The following is a 14,759-nucleotide window of genomic DNA, read 5'->3' as shown; positions in this document are numbered from 1 at the left end:
TAGGGAAATAATATGAAAAAAAAATCAGTAGAGTAATGAGAAGGGTGAAAGAGATAAGAATATTTTCTTTGCTTAGTTTGGGTGGTGAAGGGAGCAGATAATAGGGATAAATTAGGCCCATTAAAATGTAGAGAGGGCAAGAGATTAATGTTGTCTCCAAAAAGGTGGCAGGCCTGGGCTCATTCTTTAATTAGTGTTTAACAGAGAAAAGAAAATTGGGCAATTACAAAAATAACGACGACTTGGTAAAACATCTGAAAAAAAAAAAAAGCTCAGGAAGAGAATGAATATACATTAACCACAAGATCCATCCTGAAGGTTGGAATATTAGGGAAGTTGGCATGTTTACTGAACACTTTTCTATAATTAAAAGAAGAAATCGTGTGGATCTGGCAAAACATGCCCAAATTCTTAAATGCAAAGGCTGAATACTCCCAGGTTTGGGACAGAGAAACCTCCCTTTTACTTCTCTGGCAATATAATATTTGTTATTTCTTCAGGTATCACGGTTCCCATACAAGAGAACGCTGGGGAAGGGACAGGAAGGAAAGCCAAGGTTTGTAAATACTATCACTCATCATAATTTGGCCACGTATAGGTTTATATACAACATGTATATACACATACATGCTCTTCTCATACAAAGTGGAATTAGGTATGTTGATTTTTCATGGACTACAGATATCAATGGAGTACAACATAATGATAATGGAGAAAGACACAGATTTAGGAATTAAATCACTTGGATTCACATTCTGTCTTCATCTCTTCGATCCTCATAAACTTTAAGTAGTCATCACATGCCAGTTGGGAGTCTCTGTTTCTCATCTGTAGTAAAGGAATCAGAGAACAGGCTGTGAGAGTATTGTGAGATAGTGTGCATAAAGGACCTGGCACATTGTCTGGCACACTGTCTGGCACATGGCAGATTGATCAATAAATATCGATTACCTTTTTTTCTGCACCTTTCTCAAAGGACAAAATGGGAAAGTGGTTCAGATTAAATTTTCTAGTAGAGCATTTCTTACCCCCTCTCCCATCTCAAAAAAGAAAAAAAAAAATCCTACAAAAACAGCAGTATCCCAGGGATAGCAAATTGGCTGTCGCATTGCTTTAAAAATTTAATTATCTTCAGGATAGGAGCTTAGCTGTCTGGATATATCCAAGGAAAGTCAGAAACACTAATGTTTAGTTGAATTAGTGCCTGGGAGAGAGGTTGGTGATCTCCTGTGAACCTCTTGCCCTCTGTTCACAGTGACAGAGAAGGGGACCTGTTCAGATCTCACCTACCTATTCCCTGGCACCACTTTGGTTACATTTTTTCTAAGCTGGTCAAAAGTCAATGGCCCTGTCTCCTTTTGTTGAGAGTCCAGTCTAGTGGGACTATAACTAACCACATTCAACCTCCTTTTACTGTCCTGACTAGCACATTGCCCCAGGAAGGCCAGAGCTAAATAAATTTCCAACTTGAGATTCCAAAGATCCAACCATGATACCTAAGACTGGTCAGCAAGGCGGTCCAAGCTGCATCCTATTCTTCAGATGTCTTCCTGTCATTTTCTCCTTTGAAATGACCTGTCCATCCCCTCATTCTGCTCTTGCTCCCCAGGTGCAGTTAATGCTGACACATTAATCTGAGAGACTGTTTATGACCACAGAATTACTAATAGGTTACTATACTCAGGAATATTTACTTTTCTTGAGATGTTTGAGATAGAGATGATCTTAGAAATGGCAGTTAAACTGTCCAATTAACAAGGATGTTCCACGGCGAAGACAATCATAAAGCCCCTTAAATTTTTAGTCCTAACTCACTGAATTCAAAAATCATCTCTTCGAGTTGCTTGCCACTAGGCTAGATTAGACAGTTGATAAAACATGACAGTGACACCTTTACTTTTCCAAATTAAAGAGTTTATCACTGTTCCTATGAACTATGGAGTTCTAAAGGACAGATTCACTCACTGAAGGAAAAAGAAAACTGATGTTGGGCATATGAGAAATAAATCAGTAAACACAATAATGAGCAATGACATCATGGGCAATAAGCCTCATGGATACAGTCAACATAAATCCTCTTCCAGGCACTTTGGGATGGGGTCATAAAATTAGCGAATTCGGCAATGACTGATGTTTCATATTTCAACTTCGGGAGAGAATATACTACTCAGTCTCATGGCATTTTACTTGCAAATGTGATTCTAATTTGATTGGTTCAGAACTCACATTGAAAATTGAAAAATGCAATGTTAAAAAAAAACAGATTAAGTGACAATCTCATAAAATGAAGACAGGTGAACATTATGGCTATTTAAGCATAGATTAGATTTGCCTAACAAAGACAGAGTCTATAGATATTAATGTGTTGGGTTTTATCAGAGCTCAACTTCCATTTATTTAACTAATTTGCTCGCGTTAATACTAATTTCTTTCACCTCCTCCTGGATGTTATTGTCCAGAATTTAATCAATTTGAAAGCAGTCTCCTTTCTGAAGTTCTCACGTTCCTATAAATCTGAAAGAGCAAAGACCTCAAGCAAGGGTATAAGCAGAACACTGCCATGATGTAACCGGCGAGCTCACTTCCTGAGGTGTTGGAGGTTCTCTGGTATCAGGCTTGAATTTTAACAACAGTGATTCTATCACAGACTCACCACTAGCAACACCTTCATTAGCTTCTTGTTTTTATACAGCTTTATCCATGTGCATGAACGGTAATAAGAGGGCAGAATGATTATTACTAGAAATCCCAAACTATGTAGTATAAAATAGCACCCTTCTCAAAATGTTTCTTCATCGTGTGAACCCTACTGGTATTTGAATGACTATTGCCACAGTCATAAATGTTCACCAGGCGAGATGGCTAGGTGAGAGGCCATGAGTCATCTACATTATAGGCTGAGAACTTACTTTGTCTCATCCTATACCAAATAATTTAGGTAGTAGCTACCCACAGAGCAAGAGAGGCCTGGGCTTTGTCTAACTAAGCAAAATGGTGGCACATCACCTGTCTATAAAATGCAAGCATGTAAACTAGCTTCTGATTCGATCACTGAGGGTTCCTTTACAATAAGAGTCCTAGTCAGAATGAGAGACTGCAGGTGGGCCAGACTGGACGTAGAAGGGCTGATGGATAGATCAAGGGTCAGGCAGGTACTCAGTGATGACAACAGCAGATATCAGGTGAGAGGACAAAGTTTGGGCAGAAAATGATGAATTTTCTGAGGGGTAGCCAGTTGCGGGGAGAGCACAGGCTTTGGAGAAAAACAGACTCTGAGTAGAATTCTGGCTTACCATAACTAGTTTTGCGACTTGGAAGAAATTACAATATGTTTTGTTAGTCATTCTTACTTTTTAATATGGAAATCATGATATCTACCTTATAACCGGACTGGGAGCATTCAAGGTAATGCTTGCTAATTTCTTGATACATAAGAATTGATGGCAACAAATTATTAGGAAAGGAGATAAAGTAGTAATATGTTATGATCCAAGGATATAATCTCTTCTTTTAATAATTAAAACATGAAGTCTACAAATTAATCTACTCTGCAGGTGAGGCAATTTGCTAAGATTTGGGTATCCAGTAGTGAACACAGTACTCTTGGGCCCTACCTTCACACATTCCAGGATCTGAGCAGCCAGGAAGCAAGAAATGCACGTATAAATAATTAATTACAGGTTGTACTAATTACTCTGAATAGAAATCCCAGAGAGAAAATAACAGGGTGTACCACAGAAATAATACATGCAGAGAGACCTGAAAAAATGAGTAGGTATTAACTCTTAAGAGCTTAGAAGGGGAATTCTTTAGAGATGCGAAACAGTATGTGCAAAAGATAAATGGCAATAGGCTAATGGGTGTGTGAGCTTTGAAAACAGCCAGGGATTAAGACAGAGAATGACTGAAGAAAGAGAATTAGGCAGGAGGGAGATCGTGTAGAGCCTTAAACATAATGTTAAAGATCTGTTGAGGATACTGGGAAGCCACTGATGTGGTTCTGAGCAGAGCATCCACATGATCTAACTTATTTTTTTAAGGGATCTTTCCAGAAGCTGGAGAACTTGTTGGGGGAAGGCAAAAAAGAAAGCAGGGAGGGGTTACTGTAGTCGTTCAGAGAATCAAGGTGATTTGGCCTGAGGTGGTGGCCGGTGGCTCCCGAAAAGTTCAGGAAGGAGTGATCACTGCCTGTTTCACCAGCTGGGTGAAACTTTTTCAACTGGGAACTCAAAGTCAGGAAATAAAAAAGGAACTCAAAGTGAGAGATAGCAGGCACTGGGGCTACTAGAAAACTGGCAGCTGTGCCACAGCCAAGTTAGTGTGGGTGAGAGCGAAGCAAGGTTCCATTTTCTACTAAATCCGTTTAGTGCAAAGAAATAAAAAATAAAGACTTAGTTGTGGAGTGCAATTTCCTGTGATTGGGTATAAAGTGGGGCACAGTCTTTGGAAGTTACTAGAGTGGGGCACAGATTCAAAGGAAAAAGCACTGTTTACACTCTGCAAACTGCCTGCAATGATGGCTTGGAATTCACTTAATAGCCTATAACTGGGATAGAATTAGTCTCAGACACCAGGAAGAACTGAAGCCGCAGGTGGAAGCTATGAGACCCAACTTGAGGAAAAGAGAGGACACAGCTAACCCAAGGCAGACACAGGAATATTATTATTCTTTATTAATTTCAACTGCTCTGTTTTTAACTCTCCCAGTTAGGAAAATTTATAATTACACAAATTTTACAAAATGGATGCAAGGTTGACTATAAAGACAGATATACAGGAAGATATATTTTCAGTACCCTGACCCACACAAAAATAGCATATTTATTAATATTCAATATAATGATGTTTTTTCATTCCTTGTTTTCTAATGATGTAAATTCTCAAGACTATAGAGAATTCTGGGTTTTAAAAAGGTCTGGCCCTTGTCTTCTACACGGTTTTGAGGTGGTTTTGTTACCTGTGGTTCCCATCATGCTACTTCTAAGTGGCCAGCAAAATAATCAGCGATACCTTTCACATCATTCCACTAATAATGGAAGAAGAGAAAAACAGTTTTCCTTCTTTGTATTCAAAAGCAATTAACTTTTTTCTTATCTGTTTGCTTTTCTTTTTAATTTTCTAAATCATGCTGTGATTCCAAGAAGAGATGTTCCGCTTTTCCACTATGGGCTTAGATGGGCCATTACACTTGATTTTCTCTAGAAGTCATTAATGGCCAATCAGAAGGATTAAAATTGTACACTTTGATTTAAGTTGTCAGAATAAACAGATAGAATAAACAGATTCTATCCTTGCCCAAAAAAGAATCTTTAAGTCTACCTTTCAAATTTATTAGATCAATATCCACAAAACAAAATATCACATGAATATTACTCTATGCTGTTAGATTTTTTTTTCTCCCTAAGGCAAGAAAGTCAAATTTACAACGCTAACATTGCTCCTAAGAAGTTCTAAGTGGCACACTTTTCCTCAAATAGGCAACAGATTTGTCTCTCTGTAAATATGCTTATGGTCCTATTGGAGTACAGAAAAGATGCAGACACACCAAATCCAATACACAGACTATAAGACCAGAGAACACTCATATATTAGAAGCCATTGTCAAGAAGAGTTGACTGTTCCATTACATAACTGAGTTCAACAAACATTTACTAACAGTCTGCAGGTAAAGTCCCCAAGTTGTCTCAAAGAATGTTGACTGATAAAGCCTCTGTTCTCGAGGAACTTAAAATATAAAAAGCAAGATAAAATACAAGTTTTCTTCATTAAAGCCATTTTAGGTACCAGAAATGAAAAATAGGTTCGAACTCACATTTTCATTTCAATATAGCTCACTCTTCAAAGCAGAAATCTGAAGTTAAATAACATATATTTATATGCACAGACAGACACACACCCCACACACACACCTACATATACACAAGCGTATATATGGATATATATTCGGATGCATCATTTACAAGTCTATTTTATTAATCTACATATTTAGTAATAAAAATAATATATATATATATAAGTGCATGTCTTTCTCTCCAATAAACAAAAGGGTACCCGTCATCTCAATAGTATAAATAGAACCTCAACTCAAGAATTTTCTAATTTTTGTAATCTCTTGCAGATATTTGCCTGGCTCTGGTTTTAAGCTATCCTATAAACACATACAGACACGCAGGCACACGCCTACCCAACAGCCTACCACCACCATCACCACCACCACCATGACCTGCCTACCTTAGTTGGAGAAAGAAATCTGTCACATAACATAAAATATGATTTTTAAATCAAATTATGCTGTTTGTGTCCAATTAAAAATACTTTAAAGCATTGCTAAACTTAGTATTTTGCTAGAACAACAAAATCTCAAATTAATTTCTCTCTCTACAAAAATAGTGATACTCCATGTTGGCCGTCTATGGTAGCAATACTCCACAGGCAGGAAGATATAAGGCCTCGTAATCTGAAGCACCATCATGCACACGGAGTATCTGTTGATGTATGCCACTTTTAATAATTTAGTATGTTGACTTATACTTTCTACATGAGTACTCTTGTCTTAACAGCAGTAAATACAGCTACAAAGCAGTGAGGGATGACAACTGGCTGAGGGCACTAATTATAGTGCCTTGACTTGAATTAAAATTACTAAACAGCAAATGAGATTAGCAGCCTAAAGATAACCTTAATTTAAATGCAAGGCTGCATTTATCTCATCTACAATGTAATTTTCCAGAGGTGTAGAAAAAATACAATTTTAATGGAAATCTATTGTTTTAACATATAATTAAAGTCCCTAGTCCCTCCCTCTGCCCCCCTCTTTGATTTTGTTCTACAGGCAAGATGTGCAGACTGGTTTAGAGGTCAGAATGAAAACATTCAGATCGTGTCCTCGCGGCCAGACATTACTTTGAGTACCATCTTCATTTTTAATGATTAAGAGCTGGCTATGGGACAAGTAAATGCCAAAGGAGTATGGGGTGGCAGGGAGAAAGGGAAAATGACCTTTTCTGATCCTGGAGTTATAAGAAATCTTACAAAGGATAAGAATCCAACTCCACTATTTGATTAACAAGGAAGCCAAAAGCCCAGAAAATTCAAGTGATTTTTTTCCAAGAACACAGAATAAGGCGGCAGCACTATCCGTCGGGGATAATTCTGACCTGGGGTTTGAAGCCAGAAAATTTGAATGCTATCTCTTTTATTTACTAGGATGTGACAGGCCACTTAGTATCTTGGGGACTCAATTTTTGCATTTGTAAAATGGAGATGGAAAAAATTTCGACCTCAAAGGTCAGTGAGACTACATATGTGCCCTATTTATACGAGTACTCAACAAAGATGCTTTCTTGGTCAGGTACCTCCCAAGACCAGAACCTAAATGTCCAGTATCCCAGACCAAGTTTGCTATTTTCCCCTTCATCAACCCTGAGATTATAATGTAGTATATATATATGAGTGGAAGGGAGTTAGCAAATAAGAAATACCTATGAATTGATATTTCTTATTGGTTTATACAACATAATGATTAGACATTTACATAGCTTAGTAATTGATCACTCCAATAAATCTAGTACCCAATGATACCATACATAATTATCACATTATTGACTATATTCCTTATGCTATACTTTACACTCCCATGACTATTTCATAACTACTAATTTGTGTTTCTTAATAACTTACCCTTTTCACCCACCACCCTAACCCCGCCTCCCATCTGGCAACCATCAAAATGTTCTCTGTATAAAAGAGTTTGTTTCTGTTTTGTTTGTTTATAATTGTTCTTTAAATTCTACATGAAAGTGAAATCATATGGCATTCGTCTTTCTCTGTGTGACTTACTCCACTCAGCACAATACTCTATGTTGTCATAGATGGCAAGATTTCATTATTTTTTATGGCTGAGTCATATTCCATTGCAGATATGTACCAACTCTTCTTTATCCATTCGCCCATTGATAAACAGCCAGATTGCCTCCATATCTTGGCTATTGTAAATAGTGCTGCAATGAACATATGAGTTCACGTGTCTCTTCAAAGTAGTATTTTGGGTTTCTTCAGATAAATACCTGAAGTGGGATTACTGGGTCCTTATTTGTCTCTTGTTATAGCCTTTATTTTAAAGTCTATTTTGTCTGGTATAAGTATTGCTATCTCAGCTTTTTTATGTTTCCATTTTCATGAAATATCTTTTTTCACCCCTTTAATTTCAGTCTTTGTGTGTCTTCAATCTAAGTCTTGTAGGCAGCATAAGTAAGGGTCTTGTTTTCTTATCCATTCAGCCACCTTATCTTTTGATCAGAGAATTTAATCCATTTACATTTAAAATAATTGTTGTTAGATAGGTAGTTATTGCTATTGTATTATTCATATTTTTGATACATTTATTCTTCTTCTTAAAGAAGTCCCTCTAACATTTCTTGTAATACTGGTTTGATGCTGATGAGCTCCTTTAGCTTTTTCTTGTCCATGAACCTGCAAAGTTTCTGTTGAGAAATCAGCTGGCAGTCATATAGGAGCTCCCTTTTAGGTAACTAAGTGCTTTTCTCTTGCTGCTTTTAAGATTCTCTCTTTGTCTTTAACCTTTGGCATTTTAATTATGATGTGTCTCGGTGTGGGCATCTTTGGGTTCATCTTGTTTGGGACTCTCTGGGCTTGCTGGGCTTGTATGTCTATTTCCTTTGCCAGGTTAGGAAAGTTTTCCACCATTATTTCTTCAAATAGGTTTTCAATTTCAATTTCATTTCTGACTGGTTCTTTATTATGTTTTCTACCTCCATTTTTATCTTTGTTAACGTTCTCACTGAGTTCATCCACTCTATCCCTAAATTCATTGAGAATCCTCACAACCAGTGTTTTGAACTCTGCATCTGGTAGGTTGCTTGTCTCCACTTTTTAAAATTCTTTTTCTGGAGTTTTGTTCTGTTCTTTTATTTGGGATACATTTTTTGTCTCCCTATTCTGACTGCTTTCCTGCGTTTGTTTCTATGTAGTAGGTAGGGCATCTAAGTCTCTAAGTCTTAGTAGAGTGGCCTTATATAGTCGATGTCTTGTAGTGCTTTGTGGCACAGTTTTCCCTGGTCACCTGAGCTGGGTTCTACAGGTGTGCTCCTTGTATGGGTTGTGTTTGCCCTCCTGTGGTAGTTGAGCCTTCGTTGCTGTTTCCACAACAATGGGAGGGACTGACCCTTGGACTGACTGGTCGTGAGGACTGGCTGTGACTACAGTGGAGGAGCTATTGTGCTGGGGCTGACCCAACAGAGCAGGATTCACTTTAGGAGGGTTCTAGCATCTTCCCGGTCTGCCATTTGGGTGTGTCATCCTCAGATGAGGCCCCAGGTGGTGCTCTGGCTCAGTCAGAAGCAAGCCACTGGGTGTGCTGGCCCGGTGCCTCCTAGAAAGGGCCCCACCACAGGTCAAGTTCATCTTCAGCATGTGCTCTTCCCTGGGCCACCTGGCATGAGCCACAAAACAATACAGAGATGGTCACCATCCAATCTGGACTTAGAGGTGGCTCAAGAGGCCAAGCCATGAACCGAGGATGGCTGCCACTAGAGGAGAGATTGGGGCTGCTCAGTAAGAGGTACAAGGGCATGTGGAGGCCAGATGCTGCTTGTTCAGGTTTTGTGAACCTTTGAGAGATTTTATGAAAGAGCAGCACGAACCAAGACAGGCCATTGGTATGAAAAAGCCTGAAAGCAGCTTGAGTGTGCTTGCAAGGTGGGTGGGAAGAGATCTCAGGGAATCATCAAGGCAGGGTAACCTGTGTTAGCCAGGTTAATGGAGAGTCAGATATGGTGGCCGCCTGTGTCTATATGCCGGGAAGGGGTAGGGCTCAACAAAGAAATAATAGATTCTGCCAGCATTTCTGTCTGGGAGAAAGCTGCCTCTCCTGCTCTTGCACTGAAGCCAGAAAATTTAGTTCCTCTTCATGTGTCTTTGGCACCTTTCAAGTTGCTGCTCCAGCACTGGAGATCAGAGCTATTGAACCCAACAGTGAATAAGTCTGTGTGTGGGCTCTTTAAGAGAAATACCTGGGACTCTAGCTGCCCACTGTCTCACTCATCCCCATCCCTACAGGTTTTCACAGCCAGAAGTTGTGGAGACTTCTCTTCCTTGCACTGGAACCCTAGGCTGGGGAGCCTCTTGGTGTACGGATAGAATCCTTCATTCCTCTGGGGGGACCTCTGCAGCTGAGATATCCCTCCCAATTTTTATCCTCCACATGCATGTGTGGGACAAGTACGTTCCATATCTCCACCCCTCCTACTAGTCTCGATGTGGCTTCTTCTCTATGTCCTTAGTTATAGGACTTCTGCTCAGCTAGACTTCAGGGGAGTCTCAATGATGGTTATTCTGTAGTTTAGTTTTAATTTTGATGTGGTTATGAGAGGAGACAAGCACAGTGTTTACCTACTTTGCTGTCTTAACTAGAAATGCAAACACTAATTTCACAATGAAATTCCTCCTCATCAATGATTTATACTACTCTATACACTTTATAACACACACACACACACACACACACACACACACACACACATATCACTGCATACATACTCCTTCCCCTACACACACATTCATAACAGTTTAATCATTCCCATCATGGTAGGGCTGAATAGATGCATGAATAAACTTCCAAGGGTACCTGAAATTTATATTTCTAAGAGTCGCAAATAAGAGGTAGATTCTTAGAAAAGTTCCATACATAAACCAATTAAAAAAATTTTCCTACTTTTCTCATTAATGAAACAGATGAGAAGTAAATAGCAAAAGAGAAGACAGGAAGGCAAGAAGGAAAAAAAAAATAGGAAGACGTTAAATCATGATGATTATTTGGCAATAGATTCCCTTTACAGACAAAAATAAGGTGGCTCTGGTTAAGGTAAGGCTTGTGCAAGACAAAAACAATCTTGAATTAGAAGGAAGGAGTCCTAGTTTCTAACTTCAGCCTTGCCAGCATTTAGTTGTATGATCTGTTGTAGATTTAAAATTTCTGATACTTATCCGTAATATGAGGAAATTTCCTCATGAGTGTAAAAATGTGACAAATCAGATTATCTTCAAGGTAGCTTTTGAAATTCCATGATTCCATGAATATTCACAATTGCAGGCAACAGAAATAAATTCCTTCTGAAGATGAGAAATCCCATAAATTTCTAACCAGGTAGAATTATGGCAGAGCCTTTCACTGGGTCCTAATGCTCTGAATAGTTCTACTTTCTACAGGGGGTTTTGACTAGCCTATTAATCATGTTTTCCTTGTGCCTTGACTTTATGCCTCACCACGGAAAAGTAAAAGATGTCTATGTTTGGTTATATCCAAACACACTCTAAACTCTGAGTTGTTCTCAATACAACAAACTAAGTATTGCTTATAATTGAAATACCCTAATTGGAGTGTCATCTAGTCATTCTATTGTACATTGGAATGGGAAATATATGGGTAGTAATTCCATCTCCCCCAAAAGATGTAAAAAAAAAAAAGATGTATAAAAAAAAAAAGACTATTTTTGTTACACTTCACATTTCCAAATTTCTTCAAATAGTTGCCCCAGTTTCAACTGTAGGATGAATCAGAAGAATATGTTTGAAGCTGAGAATATATTAGTATTACTTATTTTCCTATTTGAAACCAATGAGGAGTAAAGTAAAAGGAGAAGGAGGGCTGAAGAAGGGCAATTGAATTGAAAAGTGTTCGACTCATTTCCTTGTCCAAATTGAACTCAGTCCTTTCATAGGCCTTGCAGGGACCATATCTCACCTGTCCTTAACACCATTTCTGGCACATGTTAAGTACTGAATAAATGCTTGTTGGGAGAATGAGAACTACTAAATCCAGAAATTAGCCAATAAGGCAGAGAGGATCTAATTGATCCAGGATTTATAGGAATATTGATAAGAAATGCCAGTAAAATATCATCAAAGTTTACATTTTTCTAAACTAGTTATATATCTTCTACATTTCTCTTTTATGGCTTTGTCTACCATTTAAAGATACTGACAATCTGCATATGTCCTCAGATAATAAAAGCACGATAATGCTCACCTCCTGGCTTAGTACTCTAAGAAAACACCGATTTAACATTTTGAACAGTGTAAACTATGACTATGAAAAAAAAGAAAAAAAACGTTTCACTAGAGAAAGTTTTGAGGCCACAGTGCATTTAAGGGCCCAGTAGTCAATATACCGAAACAATTGTAGCCTATATTAAATGGGTTGGAACAACATGCATTCAGGTCAGGGGAATCAGCCGCCTCCTCTGTCTCCTCCCTGGTTAGCTCATACCCGAAATAACAATCAGTGACAACAATCGAACAACCAGCTTTCTCAGAGATGCACATCACTGCTGTAAAAGGAATTCCTATAATTTAGAAATTAAGGCACCATAGAAGACAGCGTTCTAGAGGAACAGACTTTACAAAACACTCAGATATAGTGCTTCCCTTGAGACTGTATTGAGGCCAGAATCTATAGTAGCCCAGATATTACGTTCTGTCCCTGATGTCATCATTAAATTAAGGGGCAACATGGAAACTGAATCTCTATGGACAAATCTTAAAAGAACTAATGAGATTTTCCCCATGGATTTCCCTATCCATGGAAATCATTCATGATTCCTCTGACCTCAGTGGTTTAGCTAAATATATGTTTTGCATGTAGGTAAGTTCTCATTACAACATCTTCTGATTAATTAAGCATTAATAAACAAACAAAAAACCGAAACCCTTCTAATTTAGTTCTTCATAGTATAAATGCTTCCTAACTATTTAACATTACACTTTTAACTGGAAAGTTTACCTATGAGTGAAGCTTGTTTTAATGGTCAATTGAGGCCCAAATTGAGTCTTCTCTAGTTTAGTATTATAGAGCAGAACTACACCACATGGGCCCAGGCATGGGAGTCTCTAGCTCTAGGTTCGCATGATAGTTGCTAATTTATTTCCCTTCCTGAGTCATAGTTTTCTCCTCTATGAAAGAGAGAGGCATGGATGATTTGGTGCTGAAAGTCTTAGAACTCTGACATGCTACCGTCCTGGGGAGCACGAGTCTTGATGATTGCTGCCAAAATCTATGGGGCAGGGGATGGAAGGTTAGAATATATGATTTTATAAACATTAGGAAGAAATCAAAGATTTGGCTCACTTCTCTTGTGGCTAGCTCAGCTAGAGTTAGGAAGTAGAGCAGAGGTTCACAGGCAACTGCTTCCAATTAACCAGAACAGAGAAACAACACTCAGTGTTGGTAGAAAGGAAAAGCAACCAGCATAGGATACATTAGGTCAGAAAGTTTTTCTAGTTAGGGACTGTGGTAGGCAGAATATCTGCCTTCCCCTGCCCCAAAATGGCCACATTCTAACCCCTGGAACTTGTAAATATGTCACCTTATATGACCAAAACAACAACAACAAACAACATCCACAACACTCTTAAAGATGTGAACTTGAGATTGCGACAGTACCTGGATTAATCTAAATCACACAGTCCTTAAAAACAAAGAACCTTTCCCAGCTACAAAAAAAAAAAAAAACAAGAGAGATGGAAATGTGAGAAGGACCTGGCCCATCGTTGTTGGCTTTGAAGGTGGAGAATGGGGCCATGAGTCAAGGAATGTGGGCAGTCTCATGAAGTGGGACAAGGCAATCTAATGGATTCTCCCCTAGAAGGGATGAAGTCCTGTTAACACCTACATTTAGTCCAGTAAGATCTGCTTTGGACTTCTGACCGCCAGAAATGTAAGATAATAAATTCGTGTTGTTTTAAGTCACTAAATTGTGGTAATTGGTTATAGCAACAATAAGAAACTAATATAGTACCACTGGCTGAAAGTGTCCAGGGACAGTCAAGTCCAGTTTTAGAATACTGTCAGGCAGTTAGTAGACGTGCTTTTTTTTAACTCAGAAAATTTCTTATTTTGTGATTTTGTTCCCCGAAAGGATCTTCACATCAATATATTCTGATTAACAAAATTTCGACTCAGGAAAGTTCTTAAAACTAGTCTATAAGCATATAAGTAACTGATGCAAGCTTTAAATATGCAATTTGCATTTTGTCATGGAACAAAGCCTTGGAAGAAGAGATAAACTTCCAAAATTTGGTCTTCATAGAGTAGCCAGTGATAGAGAAAGAACGGAGAGGAGGCAGGAGCTCTTCTCAGGAATCTGAAAGTATTCTGCACAGGCAGGTACAAACTCTCTCTGGACATCTTGTAAACTTGTTTTGTTATCTTGATGGCATATTCTGTCTAATCTAGTGGTCTTAATCATATACTATATATAGTCAATGCAAAGGTAGGAAAGAAAAAAATGCACATTGGTAGTGGGAGAGGGTGATAAAAGGAATAAAAATAAAAAGGAAGAAAAATAGGGTTTTTTAGTGTTTAAAATTCTCAAAGATATAAGCATTCAAGGTTTTAAAAATTAAGAGGCATCTGTGATAACTATAAGCACCATTTTCTCTATCATTCCCTACCATCTGCCTCTTTCTCTCTGTTCTTCCACTATGGTTGCCGTCTTTTCCCTCTGCTTTTCTGCTTTACGCCCTACCCTTTGCCTTGAAAAGTTCATCAGTAGTCAGAGATCTTATTCCATTAGTGCACACAGATCCTTGGATTGGACAGCATAACAGAAATATAAAAATGTTTCCTATCAGACAAAAGGGAAAGACACTATTTAGAAAAGTCTTCCATTTCCACGTGAACTATAGATGAGCAGCATACATAATTGATTTATAAACCAAACCAGAAGTCTGTGACAGCATTT

General features: G+C 38.3%; 1 protein-coding gene across 6 annotated transcripts in view; it reads right to left on the bottom strand.

The window, feature by feature from the left end:
• Positions 1-14,759, bottom strand: part of CTNNA2 (catenin alpha 2) — a 988,991-nt gene that overhangs the window by 401,817 nt on the left and 572,415 nt on the right. The window contains exon 9 of one of the 6 annotated variants that reach the window (XM_025049506.1): positions 9,257-9,269. The exons of the other annotated variants lie outside the window; for them this stretch is intronic. Coding sequence (XP_024905274.1) covers positions 9,257-9,269 — 13 coding nt within the window. The remainder of the gene's footprint in view (positions 1-9,256; positions 9,270-14,759) is intronic. 6 annotated transcript variants of the gene reach the window in all.

The sequence above is a fragment of the Pteropus alecto genome, unplaced genomic scaffold (assembly GCF_000325575.1).
Source record: "Pteropus alecto unplaced genomic scaffold, ASM32557v1 scaffold100, whole genome shotgun sequence".
NCBI classification, from domain to species: domain Eukaryota; kingdom Metazoa; phylum Chordata; class Mammalia; order Chiroptera; family Pteropodidae; genus Pteropus; species Pteropus alecto.
The sequence above is the reverse complement of the archived record's forward strand: the minus strand, read 5'-3'. Positions and strand labels throughout refer to the sequence as shown.